Below are 19,066 nucleotides of genomic sequence, written 5' to 3'. Positions count from 1 at the left end.
CCCAAGTGATTATCATCTTCAGAGATCGCAAAGCCACATGCGGCGACATAGTTCAGAGGGTACCATCAACTTGGAGTGTGAGGTTGAGGGAATTGAGATGGGCATGGAAATATTCGGTTTGAGGGAAAGAGTATTCAGATGGCAGATAATGTAATAAGGAAAACAAAGTTTTCTGGCCTAAGGAGATCTGCCTGTATTGCTTGGGAAAGGCGCAGCTTCAGACCACAGAACAAGCTCTGTCATGCTCCTCACAGAATATAGAACCCACTGCCTACATCTGATGCCACTGCTCCCCCCACCCAACCAAGATTACAGAACTTGTTCGGAAACTTTATCAGATTGAAATTGCGTATCCATTTTCTCCAGCCTACTCCCTCCCACAAAAAACGAGTTAGTCTCATGGATTCAATCTATGTTCCTCAATTAGGAGAATGGGATAATCCAAACAACTGAAGGCAGGGGAATCAGTGAAAGTTACCAGCATGCGATTGGATGGCTAATTTGAATTAGTATTAACTGAAGTTGGTTTATGGCTGTATCGTTGCAAGTGCTATTATTTTTAACGCAATAAGGAAAACTACACAGGAGGGAGAACCTTACAGACTCATTGCCATTAAATAGAATGTAAAAGTTGTATTTTAATCTCTGGTCTAAACTGTTCTTTTGTCACAAAAACAGTTTAGCCATGGAAATATTTTTAAGAACAAATAACGTTCTTTTGTATGTTTGGCTATTTTAAGTGTGTAATTAGGCCTATCAAAGGTTTGTAGGGATCAGACCCAATTGAAACTGTTGAGATTTAAGAACAAAACACTGGAGTCTGTATTTAGAATCTAGGTCTGTTATTTTTGAACCTCTACCTTTGATTGAAGGAAGGAGTTACTGAATGTGAATACTAATACAGACTTTGGACTTGTGATGTTCATATTACAGATTCCATTCCAGCGGCAGGGCTGCCTCCGAAGGAAGAGCTATAATATAAAACCGTATTACACCGATGTCTTCCGCTGCACCTTTGGGACAGTGCAAGCAAGAACTGATTTCATTGAGAATACCTCCCAAAAGATGGTTCTGCAACAAAGCTACTCTTTTTAAAAAAAAATGAAACTAATATGGCCCCCTGACCCATCCTATTTTTTAGATTTAAAACAGTGTTGTCCAATAGAAATTGCTGACCAGCCACACCGTTTTGACCATATGCACTAATTTTATAGAAAATACCTTACACACAATACAGGTAAATGTACTTCACATGTACATTTACTTAAACATCTACCACCATTCACTGCAAAACTATACAGTTTTCTTTCACCAATGTTTTGGCATGAATTTATCAGACACGGCATGTCTTAGTGCAGCTTTTAGGTTTCTGTCCAGCAGTTGAGAGCGGTACTTTAACTTCATCAGTGATTGTGGAGAATGTTGACTCGCACAACAAAATGCACCTGACCTGCCCTTGCTCTCCATCCAGAACACAGTTGGATGCTGCTTGCCTGTTGCCATGATGTGCACCGTTGCAGATGTTCGTTATTGGCTGGGCTTAATTTCTTCTGCTGGCCTGGAGCAGTTACTCCAATTGATCGAGTTGACCACAATGACAGTTCTCCTCTCTGTACAATGTTGTTGGTGTTTCCGTGGTGCTGAAGTCTGGCGTTTACACCCATAATACACACCATTTTAAAGATAACCAATAAGCAGTAACCAAGGAAATAAAGCACATACAACAATCAAAAAAGTCACTTTTCATCTTACCATTTTTCCAACAATCACACAAAACGGTTAAAGTACACATGCATATGCTGTGCGAATACGAGTATTGAGATCACATGCCCAACGATAGTGTCTATTAGCATTTTTGATAAATTAAAAAATGAGTCTCTAGAATTCTTCTAAAATTCCCAATTCACCACATGACTAATGTATTGGACAACACTTATTTAAAGAAGCTGACTTAACATGTCAGCTCTTCCAGATCAGTAAAAATATCAGTAAGTGGGAGGCAAGTAAGCGATCTTTGCAACACCAATAAAGGTGTAAGCAGGCGTGTAACCGCTGTTCTCTGCTCACATCACTGCGGAGATGTTGATTACACCGCTTGGCAGGTGCAGTATAACACTCATTAGATATACTTGCTGCCCCAAAAGATGGTACTGAATCAATACAGTTGATGGATAGAAGCCAAATATAATGTGGCCAGAGAGAGCATTAGTTTTAACAAATATTCTAAAACTGAGTTTCTATTAAAAAAAGACAATGCAAATACCTACAGTCAAGCTCATCCTCATCGGGTTCCTTTTTGTTTCTAAACACAGAGATATCCAACTGTAGCACATGGGAAATGGCAGCATGGATCAAAGTGGCAGCAAGGACAGGCGGCAGATTTCTATAAGAGAAATAAAAGGATATGTGAGGCAATCATTTTTAAACAGATATGTAGAGCAATTCCTCCTTGATTCACATCAGAAGATAGTGCAGGAATGGCACTGGCAACTGAGGGAAGGAATGTGCAAATAAATCTAGGCCTTCACATCCTGTATGATTATGACTACTTCTTGCTGTCCTTCCTTGTTCTCCTAGAGTTTTCCTGTACCAACACAGTCACTACATCGGCTCAAAGAATTTCTTCTCCCATCCTCCCACAGTCACCTCTGGCATATGGAGGTCCAGATCCTTGGTGCCTTTCTATTCATATTGTACATGCTACCCCTTAGCAACATCATCTGTAAGTACGGGGTCAACTTCCACATGCGTGCTACATTTACAAGCAAAGGTCAGCTTCTACACATATGCTGATGATGCCCAACTCTTCTGCTCCCCCACCACCATCGTCTCCAAGGGTGTTACTGTACAATCTGATTGTTTAACTAACATCAAGTCCTGGATGACTTACAACTTCCTACAGTTCAATATTGGTAAAGTTGAAGTCATCCTGTTTAGCTCTTGCCAGCATCTATGTGCCCCTGGCAATGACTCCATCAACCTTGATCAGGCTGGGCCAGACGATACACAAGCTGAGTGTTCTTTTTAAAGTCAGCTGAGTATCCCCCATCCAAAAGGTTCAGAACTCTGCAGCCCGAGAGCACCTATTGCCACCCTTGCCCAGCTCCACCCCTGTGCTCTACCAAATGGACTTCAAGATCCTCAACTTCAAAATTCCTTCATTTTCCTCTGATTTGAGATGATTGCTTGTCCTCTAGCTACCCACTATTGAGGACCACCTTTTAGCTATTACTTCCACTTTGGAACTCTTCCAAAACCACTTTGCCTTCCTACCTCCCTCCCTCCCTTCAAAAGTTTAAGAATCTATGCCTTTGGTTCCCTGGCCCACCTAAATTTCATACTTCCTGCTTGATGTACAACTCTCTCCCGCAAAGTACATCAGGAGCACTATATAAATGCAAGCTGTTGTTTCACATCCACCAGAACATCTTTGATTTTCCTTTTACCACTCATGTATAATGTTACATGTGCTGGTGGCCTTAGATAACTTAAGTGGTCATGTTTCATATGTGACCGTGGACTTTGAGTGTTAAAGAAAGAACTTGCACGTAATAGAGAAATGCAGCAGCCAATTTGCACACAACAAGGTCCCAAAAACAACTACAGTGAAACCTGTAAATTAGGGACACCTAAGGGACTTCCATCAGGTGTCCTTTATTTTCAAAATGGTCATTGTATTTACAGTAAACCAGATGAGCCAAATATCCAGGAATTGGCTGTATCTCCTTTTTCTCTTCCGCCTTCACCCTGGGATCGTATCTAATTCTGGAGCCCTGCCAGTGGGATGTGATTTCAGTTAATTTTCTGTTCATTGCTATGCCAGGGTCCTTTTCCATTGAGGGAGGAATGTTGTGATCCTGGGATCTGCTATGTTGGCAGTCTGCACAGGGCAAGGTGGCTGCTGTAGGGTCAGAGTGCCTGGGAGATCCCAGTCAAATTGGGGGGGGAAGGGGGTGGGGGGGAATTAATGTCCTGCAGACTCATGTATGACACCCCCTCCCTCTGTATGCTGCAGCTGCTAATGTTTGATGTGTTGGGGGGCGGATAGGGGGCTGTTAGCAGCTCATCAGTAGTTGACGTACTGGTGGAGCGAGCTGTGGTGTTGCCTGGTGGAGTTCCTGGCTTTTGTCGAATAGGGAGTTCTTCACTCAGCATCCATAGCGACAGAGAAACCGCTCTATCTCTGGGATAGGGCCATGCAAGCATTCAAGCCCAGGAGATGAAGCAGTTTCTCTGCTGTTACTGACCCTGGGTAAAGCTTCCCATTCCACAAAAGCCATTTCTTTCATCCACTGCGTATCCGTGTTATAAAAGTTATAAACAGACTGGGCGCATTGAAGGCTGTCCGTAGTTTGTAATTTGTGAGGGTCAGTGGTTTCAAGGTGCAACTTGTATCTGTTACAATGCAAGTTATTTGGGACTGTCAATAAGTGTCTGTTTGTACAGGTTTCACCGTATGAGGTAAATGCCCAGATGATCTGTGCTTTTTAAAAAAAAAGTGATGTTGGCCGAGAGATAAATGTTGGCCAGGACACTGGGAAAACTCTCCTGCTCTTCAAATAGAGCCATGGAATCTTTTAGGTCCACCTGAAAGATGGCGCCTAGGTTTAACATCACTGGAGTGTCAGCCTAGATTTTGTGCTTGGAGTGGGACTTGAACCACAACCATCTGACTCAGGTGAGAGTGCTACCACTGAGCCACGAATGGCACCCGAGTAGACTCTATTAATCATATGCTGTATAGAGAAAGCCACATAAATACAAAATTATTTACAATTATATTCCTACAGGTGCCAACTTGCTGAAAGAAAAATCACTTTTAGTGGACAGAGAAACTCACAAGCTAACAGTACATTAACTTCCCATCAAGAACCCTTCATAACCCACACAGCAAAACAGACCAAAATGGCATTATTGACTGAGTATTGTATTGGTTAGAACATTGTTCATTTACCTAGGGTTTGAATTCAATAGACAGGTGTTTCCTCTCACGGCAGATGGTTAGGGTTCCCGAGTAAAATGAATTTGGGGCAGATTCAATCCAGTCTTCAGGATATCAAGCCCACAGCACAAAATGTCTATACTTCTGCATTAGGCGGCACTCAGATCAAAAGCATGACAGATGCAAAACATAGAAATGCCATGCTGATGCAACATGATTGCTCTGCTGAGGCTGGAGCTAAGGTACATCGTTGGGGAGAATGGAAAGAGCTTTGCTCTTCATCTATGTTTTATCAATCTTGTAGTGTGTTTGATGTTAACACTGGATGCAAAAGCTGAAAAAAAATTATTTTCTACAAGCATGGACATTCCCTACATTAAGCATAACACCCACTTCACCTTCCAGCCATTAGATCACTCAATTATGTGCCCAGCCAACTTCTAGACAATACCCACTTAAATGTCCAATTAGCTCCCAACCGTCACACCTGCTAAACTGCAGCCACATCACTCACAATGTGTCCTGTAAACACCCAGTCATTATATCACACTTCGATTACTGACCAGGTATTCTATTCACATCGCTCCAAAGTTCTAGCAGTGGGCTACTTAAAACCTCTCTCTTTGACAATGTATTGTTTGTATTCATTCATGGGATGTGGGCATCACTGGCAAGGCCAACATTTATTGCCCATCCCTACTTGCCCTCGAGAAGGTTGTGATGAGCCGCCTTCTTGAACTGTTGTAGTCAGTGTGCTGAAGGTTCTCCCACAGTGCTGTTAGGTAGGGAGTTCCAGGATTTTGACCCAGCGACGATGAAGGAACGGCAATATATTTCCAAGTCAGAATGATGTGAGACTTGGAGGGGAACGTGCAGGTGATGGTATTCCCATGCGACTGCTGCCCTCATCCTTCTAGGTGGTAGAGGTCACAGGTTTGGAAGGTGTTGTTGAAGAAGCCTTGGCAAGTTGTTGCAGTGCATCTTGTAGATGGTACACACCGCAGCCATGGTCCGCCGGTGATGGAGAGAGTGAATGTTTCAGGTGGTGGATGGGGTGCCAATCAAGCGGGCTGCTTTGTCCTGGGTGGTGTCGAGCTTCTTGAGTGTTGTTGGAGCTGCACTCATCCAGGCAAGTGGAGAGTATCCCATCACACTCCTGACTTGTGCTTTGTGATGGAAAGACTTTAGGGAGTCAGGAGGTGAGTCACTCGCCACAGAATACCCAGCTTCTGACCAGCTCTTGTAGCCACAGTATTTGTGTGGCTGGTCCAGTTAAGTTTCTGGTCAATGGTGACCCCCCAGGATGCTAATGGCGGGGATTTGGCAGTGGTATTGGTATTGAATGTCAAGGGGAGGTGGTTAGACTCTTTCTTGTTGAAGCCTCTCATTTGGGCCTCTCATCTCACTTCTCTATCTCTCAAAGTGCTCTGGAGTGTTCATCTGTGAGGAATGCTGCATAAATGCGAATTGTTCCAATTGTCAAAAGATTTTCAGAATTAGTTGTACGAAAATTGCAGATTTATAAATCATTGTAAAATTACAGATCTGCTTCTCTTACTAGTTTTCTGCAGCTTCTGTCATCATGGGGAGTGGGCGTACATACTTAGCCAGGAGCACATAACTGGGAACCAACCCATGAGCAAGGTTTAAATTTAACAGCTCCAAATTATAAACAAAGGCTGGGTTATTTGGTTATCAATATTTTTTGAAACACTTTGCAGGCTTTGCAGTCACAACTGGTTATAGGACCAAATCATACTCCTTTTTCAGTAAATTACATTAACATGTCACCAAATTTAAAAACTGTAGAAATAAAGAGTGTCTCCCAGAATGAAAGATTAGATTCAGATTCAGAGTTAGGATCTAATTAAAGTGCCACAGTCTTTAGATTCATTTCCCACCCATGCTGGCCACAGTTCAAGTTTCTAACCAGCTCCTCCCATGCCTCCACATACATCTTCAGGATTCAATTTTCTTCTCCTTTCTTGATTCTTCTGCATACAGAGCACAAGCACACAGTCATTCCATCAACACCCTCACCCAGTACATTTGCCCCCCTAATGCATTAAATCCTTGAATAGCTCCAGGCTGTAAAAAAGGGATTATGGTGCCTTGCCAGATGCACGCATGGTAAAAAAATGGAAAACCCTCCCACCTGGATTTTGCACTCTCAGATTTTTGGGTATATTGAACTTAATGGAATTACACAAATATATAAAGATGCCATAGTTTGTTGAAATTGGGCAAGTTCAGTTCAAGTGAATGAACACAACTCCAGTTGTTAGAGTTAAGCCTGTGTATTTTTCCCAATTATTACTCAGGCTGTTCAAATGCTGCCAATTATTAACTGATCTCACTCAAAAGAACACATTACACATCATTTAATTTGGGGAGTTTCAAACAAAAGGACTTGAGCTCTGTTCGAACAAGACTGTTTGACACTCAGTCATCACATTGCAAAACAGCTGCCAAAGGCCTGAAATGACAACAAAAACACCACTTCTTGCCACGATCAATTTCATCACCATCACACTGGACAAAAAAACTGCAACATACACAGCTTCCATAAATCCTGTCACAGAAGGCAACTCTAAACAAATATGTTGACAAGCTGTCACATGGTTCAGGTTGTCCTTCCTTCTCTAGGACCCAGGATCTAATCCAACCCCAGACTCTTAGGATAAATATCGCCCACTAGGTCTTGAGGTCACAATCACTTGCACTGGAAGACCAGCAAGTTTCAGGCAGACGAAAGGGCGTCTTTCACCAAGTTGACTGTCTTCCAGCAGCAGTTGACGTCTGTCTCAGTATGCGTCCCTGGGAACAGTCCGTAGAGCACAGAGTCCTGTGTTACGGAGCTGCTCGGGATGAACCTGGACAGATACCACTGCATCTCTCTCCAGACCTTCTTTGTAAAGGCACATTCTAGGAGAAGATGGGTGACGGTCTCATCCCCACCGATGCCTCCTCGGGGACAGCATGCGGTGGCACTGAGACGCCAGGTATGCATGAAGGATCTGATGGGAAGGGCCCTTCTCACCACCAGCCAAGCTACGTCTTGGTGCTTGTTTGAAAGCTCTGGCAATGAGGCGTTCTGCCAAATGACTGACAGGCTGCTCGGGGAACCAACCGACAGGATCCACCATCTCCTTTTCCCCCAGGGTCTCAAGGACGTTACATGCGGACCACTTGCTGCTCGCCTTGTGGTCAAAGGTGTTTTTCTATACAAACTTTTCTACGAAGGACAGGTGGGACAGGACGGTTCAACTGGATGGAGCGTTCTGTGGCAGCGTGGCCAGGCCCATCCTTCGCAACAGCAGGGACAGGTTGAACCTCAGCACGTAGTGACACTGTGTTTGCATACCGAGGGTCTACGCACAGCTTGATGCAGCCGCACACGAAGGTGGCCATCGGAATGAGGGTGATGTTGGGCACATATTTTTCCCCCTTTCTCCGGAGATTTGTAAATCACGTCCCTGTGGACACTGTCTATTTTTGATCTCCAGTTAAGTGTAAAATGGCTCGGGTGACTGTCGTGGTACAGGAGCAAGGTATGGGCCAGACCTCCGCCACTACAGCAACACTGAGAGCACCTCGCACCCGATTACCAGGTTCTCGCAGACGATCGCGAGGGATCATTGATCCCACAATCTCAGTTTCTGCTTCACCTTAGCAATACGCTCCCCCCAGTTCTTGGTGCACGCCCCAGCCCCCCCGAACCAGGTCTCCAGCACCTTCAGGTACTCCGTCCTGACGGTGAAGGGACAAAGGATTGGTCAGTCCAGTTCCCAAAGAACATGGCCTCGCTCTTGCTACGATTTACTCTGGCCTCGGAGGCCAGTTCGAACTGGTCGCAGATGCTCATCAATCTGCGGACCAACAGCTGATCAGAGCAGAAGACGGCGACGTCGTCCATGTACAGGGATGCCTTGACCTGAGTGCCTCCGCTGCCTGGGATCATCACCCCTCTGATGGACTCGGCAAAGGGTGCGATGCAACACACGAACAAGACGGAGGAGAGATGGCAGCCCTGCCTGACTCCAGATTTGATCAGAAAGCTTTCCGATTCCCACCCGTTGATTGAAACTGTGTTACTGATGTCTGTGTAGAGCAGTTGGATCCAACTGCGGATTCCCTCCCCAAACCCCATTTTGGACAGCACGTCCATCATGTACGTGTGCGATATCTTGTCAAAGGCCTTCTCCTGGTCCAAGCTGATGAGGCAGGTGTTCACCCCTCTGTCCCGTACGTAGGCGATTGTATCCCTGAGTAGTGCCAGGCTATTAGAGATCTTCCTGCCAGGTACAGTGCAGGTCTGATCCATTTCCAGGGCTGACTAGACCCGATTGGCAATGACCTTGGTCAGAATTTTGTAGTTCACAGTAAGTAGTGAGATGGGTTGCCAATTTTTGATTTCTTCCCTCTCCCCCTTCTGCTTGTAGATAAGTCTGACGCTGCCTTCCAGAAGCATACCCCTGTACACTTCCAGCAGGGCTGGGCCTATCCAGTCCCACAGAGCCGAGTACAACTCCACTGGTAAACTGTTGCTTCCGGGAGTTTTACTCTTCTCGAAGGACTGGATGGCCTTTGTCAGTTCGTCCGGAGTTAGCGGGTGATCCAGGTTCTCCCGCTTGCTGTCGTCTAAAACCTCCATGGTGGACGACAAGAAGGACCGGGAGGCCACGCTGTCTGTGGGCTTCATGTCATACAGTCCGGCATAAAAGGATTTGCAGATCCTCAGTATGTCGGACTGTGAGAACATGACCAAGCAGTCTTTTTCCTTCAGGCTGCTGATCAGAGAGCTCTCCCTTTGCACCTTTTGGAAGAAGAAACGCAAGCACGTCTCATCCTGCTCCATGGAGCGGACTCTGGACCGGAAGATGATCTTGGAGGCCTCGGAGGCAAAAAGCAAGGCTTGCTGGTCCTTCACCTCTGAGTTCCTCCCCGACATCGACCCCCATCGACTGCATCAGGAGCAGATTCTGCATGCTTTTCTGGAGTCAGGACATTTCCCTCTGCCTCTCTCTCGCCTTCTGAACACCTTTGAGGATGAAAAACCTCTTGATGTTTGCCTTGATGGCTTCCCGCCAGTGCACTGGGGACCAATTTTGCTCATGCCATAAGGAGGCAGAGTGATGTCAAGTGTTACCCCACTCAGAAGGGAACGTCCTCAGCACATGCACATTAATGTCCTTGTGGCCAATTACAGTAATGTAGGGAAATAGCTGGGGCTAGGTTATGGACAAAGTGGGAGATAGCTTCCTGGCACAGCTGATGCAGGAGTCGGGGAGGGGGGAAAAAAATGTAAGATTAAAAAAAATTACTGAAACCTGAATTTGAATCCAGCCCAAAGGGAATAAACATCTCTCCTCTTTGATGCAACTGGGTAGCACAGTGGTCAACATTGTCCTTTTACCCTGGCTGAAAATTAGTACCAACATAACTGAATGAATGTTTTTCGTTTGTGATGTCGGTGACAGTTCAAAGTAAACATGAGAAGCTGTCTACACATATTTCCTAGGCAAAGAATTTTACAGCATTGAAGGAGACCATTTGGCCCATCGCACTTAAGCCAGCTCTCTGAAACAGCTATCCACTTAGCCCCCATTCCCCTGCTATTTCCCCAAACTCTTAATTTTTTTATTTTGAAATAGTTACTCCACTTCACTCTGAAAATTCCCTTGCATAAAGAGGGAAAAGGAGCCAAAAAGAAAATTGGTTGGAACATTTTAAAAAGAAACATACTGAGCACTATTTACTTTAAATGGGTTCAACCAATTGGAAAAATATTGGACGAAAGTATTTTGTACAACACATTTCTTACTGTGTTACACAGCACAACTTCAACCTATATATTTAAATTATATATACACACATGCACACAGAAACATACTAGTCAATCACTCGGTGTTGCACACAGGCACTAGGAATTTCCTCAGGGGTTCTCCTGTTCACCACCACCCCCACCACAATCCCGGAGGAAGATCAACAGAAACCCTCTGTTCCCTACTAATGGATAAAAAATTACAAGAATTAATTTCAATAAGTTTACGGCAGGCCTCAGAGTCTCCAATAAGTGCAGCTGGTAATGGTCTGACCTTGGTATGGTTTTCATGTAGTAGCCACTTGTCTGGCAACACATTCTGTTAAGATCCATACATTTGGTACTACACAACCAGCACAGGAGCTTGAGTCTTTGTCCCCTCCCCCCCACCCTAACACAGTTCAACTTCCCTCCCATCCTGCTTAGTGTGCATGATCTCCCAGAGGGTGAAATATGACATTACCAGGATTCCTCACATTCCAAAGCCCTACACAGGGCATTCTCTCCTGGCATGGGATCTTGATAGCCAATGGGGCTATCACTAACATCTGCTGTTATTTCCAGCAACTGGTGACTATAAGCGAGCAGCAAGTGGGGGGTAAATAAAAAACACAATACAAAAGGCAGGCCAACAGAGGCTGATTTACTTGGCTACAAATACCAAGACTGATCTAGCCACTGTACAGTAAAACTATACAATTACCTAACCATACTAACACAGAGCCGAAACCCAGGCTACATGTTCTACCAATACAACATATCTACTGTACCCATTACAAAGCACAATATTATTATACAAGTTGGTACTGCACTTGATGTTGCTAAAGGGTTTTGAAAAATAGAATCCATATTTTATTACAAAATAATTATAGGAAAATTTTTTTTTTTTTAAATTTGTTCACGGGATGTGGGCGTCACTGGCAAGGCCAGCATTTATTGCCCATCCCTTATTGCCCTCGAGAAGGTGGTGGTGAGCCGCCTTCTTGAACCGCTGCAGTCCGTGTGGTGACGGTTCTCCCACAGTGCTGTTAGGAAGGGAGTTCCAGGATTTTGACCCAGCGACAATGAAGGAACGGCGATATATTTCCAAGTCGGGATGGTGTGTGACTTGGAGGGGAACGTGCAGGTGGTGTTGTTCCCATGCGCCTGCTGCTCTTGTCCTTCTAGGTGGTAGAGGTCGCGGGTTTGGGAGGTGCTGTCGAAGAAGCCTTGGCGAGTTGCTGCAGTGCATCCTGTGGATGGTACACACTGCAGCCAGTGCGCCGGTGGTGAAGGGAGTGAATGTTTAGTGTGGTAGATGGGGTGCCAATCAAGCGGGCTGCTTTATCTTGGATGGTGTCGAGCTTCTTGCTTGGATGAGTGCAGCTCCAACAACACTCAAGTGGAGAGTATTCCATCACACTCCTGACTTGTGCCTTGTAGATGGTGGAAAGGCTTTGGGGAGTCAGGAGGTGAGTCACTCGCCGTAGAATACCCAGCCTCTGACCTGCTCTCGTAGCCACAGTATTTATATGGCAGGTCCAGTTAAGTTTCTGGTCAATGGTGACCCCCAGGATGTTGATGGTGGGGGATTTGGTGATGGTAATACCGTTGAATGTCAAGGGGAGGTGGTTAGACTCTCTCTTGTTGGAGATGGTCATTGCCTGGCACTTATCTGGCGCGAATGTTACTTGCCACTTATGAGCCCAAGCCTGGATGTTGTCCAGGTCTTGCTGCATGCGGGCTCGGACTGCTTCATTATTTGAGGGGCTGCGAATGGAACTGAACACTGTGCCGTCATCAGTGAACATCCCCATTTCTGACCTTATGATGGAGGGAAGGTCATTGATGAAGCAGCTGAAGATGGTTGGGCCTAGGACACTGCCCTGAGGAACTCCTGCAGCAATGTCCTGGGGCTGAGATGATTGGCCTCCAACAACCACTACCATCTTCCTTTGTGCTAGGTATGACTCCAGCCACTGGAGAGTTTTCCCCCTGATTCCCATTGACTTCAATTTTACTAGAGCTCCTTGGTGCCACACTCGGTCAAATGCTGCCTTGATGTCAAGGGCAGTCACTCTCACCTCACCTCTGGAATTCAGCTCTTTTGTTCATGTTTGGACCAAGGCTGTAATGAGGTCTGGAGCCGAGTGGTCCTGGCGGAACCCAAACTGAGCATCGGTGAGCAGGTTATTGGTGAGTAAGTGCCGCTTGATAGCACTGTCGATGACACCTTCCATCACTTTGCTGATGATTGAGAGTAGACTGATGGGGCGGTAATTGGCCGGATTGGATTTGTCCTGCTTTTTGTTGGACAGGACATACCTGGGCAATTTTCCACATTGTCGGGTAGATGCCAGTGTTGTAGCTGTACTGGAACAGCTTGGCTAGAGGCGCAGCTAGTTCTGGAGCACAAGCCTTCAGCACTACAGCAGGGATGTTGTCGGGGCCCATAGCCTTTGCTGTATCCAATGTTTATGTAAAATCTTGAAAGCAAATATAACTAATATTCTGGTGTTTTTTTAATCTCTCACATAGAATAGCTGTTTACTAATGGTACTATCTCCTGCTATAATCACTGTAAAGCCAGACAGATTTGTAGATATTGACCTAGGCTTTCAGCACTCCCCACCCCACACTGGGACATATTTCCAACTGAGCAGGACATATGCCTGCCCCAGAGATGCTCCACTGATCCTGGCCCCTCCCAGGGAGTTGTGACAGCATTGGGGCAGGAGAAAGAGATGGCAAGTGAGCTGCCTGACGTGTTATTTTTAAAACTCAAAAATTTCTCCATTTACAGGTGGAACACCCAGTGCACAGCTGTGCTCTGGCAGTGCTTGCACAGACCCCTCTTCAATTTGTGCTCGAGAGGGGGTACCCTTGCCAATTTCTGAATACAGAGGCCTAGCAGGTAGTCCACGTGACCAGCATTTGAAAAGTGTAAACGGTGCGAAACATGGAAAAGGGCATGTTTCCCTCATTTACAATGTGCCCACCCACACATGGTCGGTGTAGTTCTTTTTCTGACCAGTGCAAAATAGCAGGGAGGCAGGGATGCATTGGAGCACATCAGAGTCGCTTTCTGCCTCTGCATGCCCACTGAAAAATTGGCAGGGAGGAGGAAAAGGCAAAAGGTCTAGTCCATTATATCAGTCAATAACTTTTTGCAGTACAGTAGCTGAAATCTTTGGGACATCTTGCTGTCACTCATGAGAGTATGAGTAAAAGCAAAGAGGGCAATGACAAAGCACATCCGCATCAACCTCACAATTCCAATCACCACATAGCTGCCTTTGGAGTACATGTAAGGAGCCTGCTGTTAGAATAGTATGATCCCTTTTGTAGCATATCCAGACCACTATAGATTCAGAGGACATATGAAAATCTTCAAGTAATGCTAAAATCATGATGGGAGAAAACACTGCAAGAAACAGTGGGTGCTGGGCCAAACAGGGCATATAATTAAGAAATGTGTATGCCAACCTTCTCCATTTTGGAATTCCATAACAGAAATAATAGCAAACTTATGACTGCAATGACAAATACTATATAGATGCATTTACAATTCCTTACTGTAGATAGTTTTAACTGACCTGAGGTCAGAGGAGATAGTGAATGTCCAAAAGTTGAAGGACTAATGACGGAGCCAAAGAGATAGCAGCTGTTGGTTAAATTTGTGAGACATAAGAAACAACCATGTCTTTGAAGAACTGTGGTGTACAGCATGAACAAGGCTACCAGATCAACAGGAATCCCTATTTTGGGCAAAGCACCCACCATGAAAGTTCCGATGGGGTCAGAAAGGGGGAAATGCCTTATAAAATTGCAAAAAAAAAACAACCCAATTTTTGTGCCTAATTCCTACTGCACTTTTTCAAAGTTAGCCAATGGCATTCCATATTCAGTATTGTAAGGAATACAATTTTCAAATACAAAGAAGAAAAAAAAGTGACATTTCCAATATTCCCATGCCAGGCCTTCCGTTTTAAACCCCCTGCTCCAGGCACCCATTCACCAGTTTGATTAAATCAAAACCCACTGGTCCTAAGGGTGTCCAAATCCAATTATCTTACCTTTCAAATATATATATTTCCCCTCCACCCCCTGCCCTTAAAGCAAGGGAGAGATGACAAAGTGCTCAGGCACTCAGAGCACTATGAAGAATGAACTGTTCCTTAGCTTATCTTTTGGATTATCTCTCATCTATCTATTCCAGTGAACCCCAGTCTGCATGGCAAATACACATTGGGCTGTACACAAGAAAACAGCAGAATCCAGACATTGAAAATTGTACCTTACCTGGCAGGCTGCAGACAAAACCTATCTCGAGCTCTTAAACTCAGTAGAATCTATAGCCATGCAGACCAATTAACTGGATCAGGATGATCCAACTCCATGTCAAAGTGCATTCTCTAGAACACCAATCATGACAGGGATGTGACTGAGCTGTCAACTCAGGAGCAGCACAGCAAAGGTTGTTGGTGCTTATGTTACAGCTCCCTGTCTATTTTAGGAACACAGGAGCTTCTGCACCTCAATATTCATTGTCAATCTTGAGGTCAGTGCATTCTGGTGGCTTAGCTTCACACATCCCATCTCCTTTCATTGGAACCGACAACTGCTCTGTCTCTTCTATACAGGTCAAACACTGAGGTAGCCTCACTTGCAAAAGCAAGGATTCCTGGAACATTCCTCAGACTATAGAAAATTAGCAATTGGCACCTCAGCACAATTTCTCAGTGTGTTTTGTGCACCCAGCTATCATCAGAATCAAATTCATGAAGCTGCAAGGAATATACCTAAAAGGCAAAAAAACTCCTTTGTCCTCAGACAGGCAGTCAATTTTTACTTGGTTGATTACTCTACATATTACACTAATCCTTGTTTAAAACATTTGTGCAGAACAAAAGCAGAATTGTGGCAGAGCACTTCATGAAATACAACTGCGGAAGTAATGACTTAAGTTGCACAGTTCAGAAAAAGGAAACAGCCACAAAGCTGGTAATTGTGAGACAAAAAGTCACCTGACAAAAAGGAAATAAATTCCTTTATCTTGTGCAACATAAGTGTACACAAAAAAAGGAAGCAGCAAGGCGCCAACCCTTACTAGCATGAAGAACTTCTGTTACTCATTTCTTATCCAAACAGATAAGCAGGAGCCAAAACTGAATATTCAGCCATATTATAACCGCTTCCATCTGTCCTGCAAGTTCTACATCAATCCTTTTTTAAAAAAAGATTCACGAATCTGTGTGTCTTCCTTCAGTAGAGGCCATGCTAATGTCCGTATCATTCCTTTTTTAAAAAAAACTATATATCCTGAGAAAGTGTGTCTCATAATTACCAACTTTGTTGCGGTTTCCTTTCCTTAAATTGTGCAAATTAACTCATTACTTCCACACTTGTATTTCATGAAGTGGTTGGTGCCACAATTCTGCTCTTAAACAAGGATTAGCACAATATGTAATCTACTAAGTAAAATTTGCCTGCAATGTCTGACTGGCGCAGTAAATGTATTTATTAAACACATTTTCCATTTGCTCAGTATTTTGTAAGTAGATGCCTTTTTTGTGGATTCGGAATATGCATTAGGATGATTAGAAATAGACAATAAAGCCCAGCAATCTGGGTAAGAATTGGTAAAAGCTGCATAATCAGGAAGATTTATCAAATGTTTTTTTTTCCGTGCTTAACCCAATAATGGCTGCTGAACTTAGAAAATCTTTTTAACCTAGTGATCCCAGTAGGTCCCTAACTGGGCAGCACACAAATAACAGTGCAAAGGCCCAGGGTGATCAAGATTTTGGCAGGGGGTCGAGCAACTAACTAGTGAGTGGGCCCCACACAATTATACAAAAATGCAAGCCCCCGTACACAAAGAAAACATGCCTTCCATACACAAAAATTCAAATTTCCCCCCCCACTGCCTGTAACATTTCACTTACCTTTTGCTCTTCAAATCCCACCCTGGTCTGCTAAACCACTGTCCTCCTCTATTGCTCACTTCCTGCTGTAATTAGTGCTGCTGCTGCTCACTTTCCTGGCCTCACTTTGTCCATCACCAATGCTACCACTTGCAGTTTGAACATTTGGAAGGTTAAGCCTCAGCTCCTCAAATTTCATCAGATGGTGGACTGATGAAAGCTGTTTACTGATTGGTGTAAACATGCCATTTCCTCATTGATCTAAATCCAAATAGGGAATAGCCTTTTTCAATTCTCCAAGGCCAAGAATTTTAAAGAGTTGAGGCTGTGGAACCAGAAGTCAGTGTTATACACAAGTGTGCAAAGAACTGACAGGGGCTTTGCAGACTAGGTAACAGCTTGCAGGCTGTATTTGGCCCATAAACCACATCTTATACACTGAGTGCTTTCATATTTGATGCTTTAGTTCAAAACAAGCCTTACAATTGGAAGCTCCTTTTCCAAATTCCCACATCTTCTCCAATGCTGATGTACAATGGCCTCCAATCGCCTAACTCTTCCAATTTAAAAGTCTCATCTTCATGTTTAGATCATTCATGGCCTCACCTCTCCTCATTTTTGTAAAATCCTCTGGCCTTACAACCACCCCTTCCATTCCCAAACTCTCCATTCCTCCAACAATGGACCTTTGTGCAACCTCTCCTCACCATTGGCGACCAAGCCTTCAACCGCTAAGACCCCACATTCTGAAATTCCCTGCCTAAGCCCCTTCACCTCTTTCTCCTCTTGACCCTCCTTAAAATCCACCCATTTGACCAAGCTTTTGGACAGCCTTCCAACTATCATCTTCTTTGGCTTGGTGCGCATTTTTTCCTTACACCTCTGAAGCCAATCACTTATTTTTCCCTTATCAAATCGTAACTCTCAATATAGCACAAGTCTGGCCAAGGCTTGAATACTTCTTTGATATTTGGGAAGCCTCTTATAGCACTTCTCACAAACTCCCAGACTCGAAAAGGCTTGTTTGATAAGCAATCTGTCTTTTCATCACCACCATTTTTGCTTTTATCTTACCAAATTTATGAGCGGTACTTCTCTGAATTTTTCTCTCGTTCCTTCTAAGCTCCAACTACACAATATTATACATTCCTCCTCTTTTCTACATCTTCAGTGTTAAAATCAAGACTTAAAGGCCTAAGCTTTTCACCTCACCCTCCCCAATTTTCAAGCAAATCGGAGGCAGGTGGAGAAAGCTACTCCGTAACATGTTCCATTGCATCTCTGGCATTTTCAGGCCCGACGGGAAATACGGTTGGAGCATCGGGGGGGCGAGGGGGGGGGCAGACTTTGCTCCTGCACCACTGGAGATGCACCCCAATCAAGGGGAGTGGTTGTTTAAAAGGTAAGACATATTCTTAATTCATTTTTTTCCTCAATCTTCAGTCTTTTGAAACCCAATCTGAACTTCCAGATTTACTTATAAAAACAAACTATTTTGAGTGCTGAAGGCCTTCCTAGTTTCACAACAAAAAAATAAATTGTGTGTTATAACAACCTGTCAGTAATCTAAGATTTAGTGTCACAAACTTTGCATCAGAGACACAACCCAAGTCTACAAGAACTTGCAATATTTTGTAGGATGTGGTTAACTATTTACAGATCTATATTAAAAAAAAAATCACACTGAAGTGAACTCCCTCTCTGTGTGAATATTCAGATACTATCACAGTTCAAGCAGGGTTTTTTGTGCTGTATTAAGTGATTGAAATATGACATGTAGAAACGCCATGGCCCTTCTGCCGATTAACCTTGCAGCATGTACAGACTGGACATTTTGGGGTCATAACATGTGATCTATTTTGATGTATTCCAAGGCTCCGTGACTGTGTAACCCTGACTATAAATCTGATGGTGACAGCTCGAAGTGAATATGCAGCTTTCAGGCCACTGCTATTTACTGCATCAGGAGACAGGTCTGCAGACAGAGGAGAAGCCGGATCGCCCACCCCAGCCTGCGCCCTCACTCCCTCTCACCTGTCCCGCAGCAGCTTCAGCCCCATTTCGGCGCTCTCTCCCTCAACCTCCTCCCAGCTCAGCATCGCGCTTTGCAGTCGCACGGGTAACGAATCCTCGGGGCCTAGGGGAGTCGGGAACTCCTGCAGAAAGGAGTCCAAGATCCGCCGCGCCTCCGCCTCCACCTCCTCCGGTGCCGCCACCGTGCCGCTCTTCTCCGGCGCAGCGATCATAGCTGCTTCATCTCCAGCCTCTCTCTCTCTCTCGGTCACTGCCTGGGCCGAACTAACCGTCAGCTCACGCGCCTCTAACTGTCAGCCACCCGCCGCGAGCCCAACTGCGCGTGCGCGTGCTCCCAGCCTCGCCCCACCCCCCCCCCTC

The 19,066-nt window shown here is 44.7% G+C and overlaps 1 protein-coding gene across 1 annotated transcript in view; it reads right to left on the bottom strand.

The window, feature by feature from the left end:
• Positions 1 to 19,012, bottom strand: part of ppm1f (protein phosphatase, Mg2+/Mn2+ dependent, 1F) — a 65,620-nt gene extending 46,608 nt beyond the window's left edge. The window contains exons 1-2 of the mRNA XM_068005529.1: positions 18,707 to 19,012; positions 2,268 to 2,383 (exon numbers count right to left, since the gene is read on the bottom strand). Of these exons, the coding sequence (XP_067861630.1) occupies positions 2,268 to 2,383; positions 18,707 to 18,918 (328 nt within the window). The 5' untranslated portion in view covers positions 18,919 to 19,012. The remainder of the gene's footprint in view (positions 1 to 2,267; positions 2,384 to 18,706) is intronic.
• Positions 19,013 to 19,066: the final 54 nt, after the last annotated feature.

The sequence above is a fragment of the Heptranchias perlo genome, chromosome 25 (genome assembly GCF_035084215.1).
Source record: "Heptranchias perlo isolate sHepPer1 chromosome 25, sHepPer1.hap1, whole genome shotgun sequence".
NCBI classification, from domain to species: Eukaryota; Metazoa; Chordata; class Chondrichthyes; order Hexanchiformes; family Hexanchidae; genus Heptranchias; species Heptranchias perlo.
This window is presented reverse-complemented; position numbering and strand designations above follow the sequence as displayed.